Raw genomic sequence first — 2,886 nt, 5'->3', positions numbered from 1 at the left:
TTAGACAATTCTACGCTAGAATCATATTAATTTGACACCAAAACGACAGCTATCAATAGGCGAAGCGGTGTGTTCGGCTGCGGTTTGCACAGGACTGGAGGGTTGGCTAGGTACTCCTTCAGCTTGTGGAACGTCTCTTTACCATTTTGGGTCCATAAGAACTTATTGTTCCTTCTTAGGCACTAGAAGTAAGGGTGACCCTTGTCTCCTCCAGTTGATACGAACCTGGACAGGGCAGCCATGCGCCCTGTTAACTGTTGTACCTCCTTCACTGAACTTTTGCTTCTCATCGCCAAGATTGCAGCGCACTTCTCTGGGTTCGCTTCTATCCCACGTTCGGTGAGCAAGAAACCCAGAAACTTCCCTGCTTCAACTCCGAACACACACTTCTCGGGGTTCAGTTTCAGTCTGTACCTAGTTATTGTCGTAAATAGCTCTTCCAAGTCAGCGAAGTGCTGCTCTTTCACTTGCGAGGTCACCACCATGTCATCCACGTAGGCTTGTACGTTTCGCCCTATCATGGGCGCGAGCACCCTGTCCATTAGCCTCTGGTAGGTGGTGCCTGCATTTTTTTAGCCTGAAGGGCATGACCTTGTAGCAGTAGCAAGACAACTCAGTCATAAACGCTGTCTTGCACTCATCCCTGGGATGCATCTTAATCTGGTTATACCCAGAAAAGGCATCCAGGAAGCTGAGCATCTTGCAACCTGAGGCGCTGTCAACCAACGCGTCGATGCTTGGTAGAGGGTAAGAGTCTTTCGGGCATTCTTTGTTAAGGTCCGTGAAGTCAACGCACATTCTCCACTTCCCATTGACCTTTTTCACCAAGACCACGTTCGCCAGCCATTTTGGGTACTGTATCTCCCTGATGTGGCTAGCGTTTAGCAGCTTCTGCGTCTCTTCCCTGATGACCTGACACCTCTCGTCATTAAACTTCCTTCGCCTCTGGCGGACAGGTCGAACCTTGGGGTCCATGGTTAGGTGGTGGCACAGGAAGTCTGGGTATATGCCAGGCATGTCCGAGGCGGACCATGCGAAGGCGTCCAGGTGGCGCTCTATAACCTCGACAATCCAATCTTGCACCACTTGGTCGAGAGCATTGCCAAGCTTGAAGACCTTCCCTCTAATCTCTCTATCCTTCACATCGTCGACCGGCTCAGGTCGCCTCTCCCTGGCGATCTCTGCACGGGTGATTTCTGCTTTGGTAGGCCTCTCTTCACTTTGTTCCCGATGGGTGATAGAGGGCACTGCTCTCTGCACTTGCTCCCCCCGAGCAATTCCTGCATAACTGGTCTCGGGCTGGGCGACCTCGTCTGAGTGCGGTGCGCGCGTAGTGACCATGAATACCCCCCTCTTCGTTTTGAGGTTGTTCTCGTAACACCTCTTGGCCTCCTTCTGGTCTGACTTGATCGTAATCACCTTCCTTTTCAAGTCAGGAAACTTCATCTTCATGTGCCTCGTTGACGCTACCGCCCTCAACCTGTTCAGCGTTGGTCTGCCCAACAGTATGTTATATGCGGAGGGGGCATTGACGACGAGGTACCTGATGTTCTCTATACGGGACGTGGTACCATCTGTGAAGGTGGTCCTCAGCTCTAAATGCCCACACACCTCCACCTGGTCTCCTACGAAGCCGTACAGGCAACCCGTATAAGGCCTTAGCAGATCACGGGACAACTGTAGTTTGTTGAAAGTCCTCCAGAACATCACGTCTGTCAAGCTTCCCTCATCCACTAGGACACGGTGTACCTTTCTTCCAGTGGTTACTACTGAGATCACCACCGGGTTGTTGTCGTGTGGGACACATCTCAGAGGTCGGCCCTGGTGAAAACGAGGTCCACGTCGAGCATGTCGTACGCTTCTTGCCCTTCTACCGACATTACTGCTCGTGCATACTTCTTCAGTTGGGAAGCGGTGCACCCTCCTCCTGAAAACCCTCCTGAAATGGTGTGGATTTCACCATGCACGGAAATTTCATGCTCCTGGCCACCCCCTGTCATCGCCACGTCCTCGGTCCCCTGTGTCTTCTGCATGTAATCCCTCAGGAAACCGTTCTTCACCAACTCGTCTAGTTGGTGTCCCAGCGCCAAGCAATTGCGTATGGGGTGACTGAACGCTTGGTGGAACTCACACCAGACATTCTTGTTGGGCCCATGCTTCTTGTCGGTCTTAGGGGGCATCTTCAGCCTCTTCGCTATGTTGGGGATAATAAACATTTCAAATTAGATAATTTATTTTTTAACTCCTTTTTAATTAGAACACAAATATTTTTAGATATAATAAGTATTTTAATAAGTAGATTAAATTACTGTTATATTTTATAATTTACATTTTAATCCTTAAATTATTATTATTTTATATATTTTTTAATGAATTATAATATCAAAAGTTTGAGAACTACCACTACAAGAAAAAATGGTTTTAATAGGAATTTATTTTTACATTATCCATGATTAAAACTTCTATTAAGTCATTTACCCAGAGTTGTAGTTTCCCCCGCTAAACCATCCTTGGGGAATGTGTTTTTCGGAGTTTTTTTAAACTTTAGAAAAAGTATTTCAGAACCCATGTTAAATATCATGGGTTTCAAAACCTCTGTAAAATACCATTGGTTAAAAACCTTCATTAAATACCATGGGTTTCAAAACTTGCATTAAATACCATGAGTTTCAAAACTTTCATAAAATGACTTGCTATTTGAAATAATCTTCAACCCCATTTTTCACGATCTCTATCGATTTTCCTAACTTCTCTCTTCCACCGTAGACACATTGCTATTCGACACATGCTCAATGGTCGTCGACGACACTCCTAGCAAAGAATCACAAACCACTATTACCTAACTCGACAACAAATGATGTTTATCACTACTTTATATATCCTAAA

At 46.3% G+C, this 2,886-nt stretch overlaps 1 protein-coding gene across 1 annotated transcript; it reads right to left on the bottom strand.

Moving 5' to 3' along the window:
- Positions 1-486: 486 nt before the first annotated feature.
- LOC137839345 (uncharacterized) lies at positions 487-1,707 on the bottom strand. Its single transcript, XM_068648464.1, has one exon. The coding sequence runs from the start codon at positions 1,705-1,707 to the stop codon at positions 487-489; it is 1,221 nt and encodes a 406-aa protein (XP_068504565.1).
- Positions 1,708-2,886: the final 1,179 nt, after the last annotated feature.

The sequence above is a fragment of the Phaseolus vulgaris genome, chromosome 3 (genome assembly GCF_000499845.2).
Source record: "Phaseolus vulgaris cultivar G19833 chromosome 3, P. vulgaris v2.0, whole genome shotgun sequence".
NCBI classification, from domain to species: Eukaryota; Viridiplantae; Streptophyta; class Magnoliopsida; order Fabales; family Fabaceae; genus Phaseolus; species Phaseolus vulgaris.
Note: the sequence above shows the minus strand (reverse complement) of the source record. Positions and strands in the feature narration are given on the sequence as shown.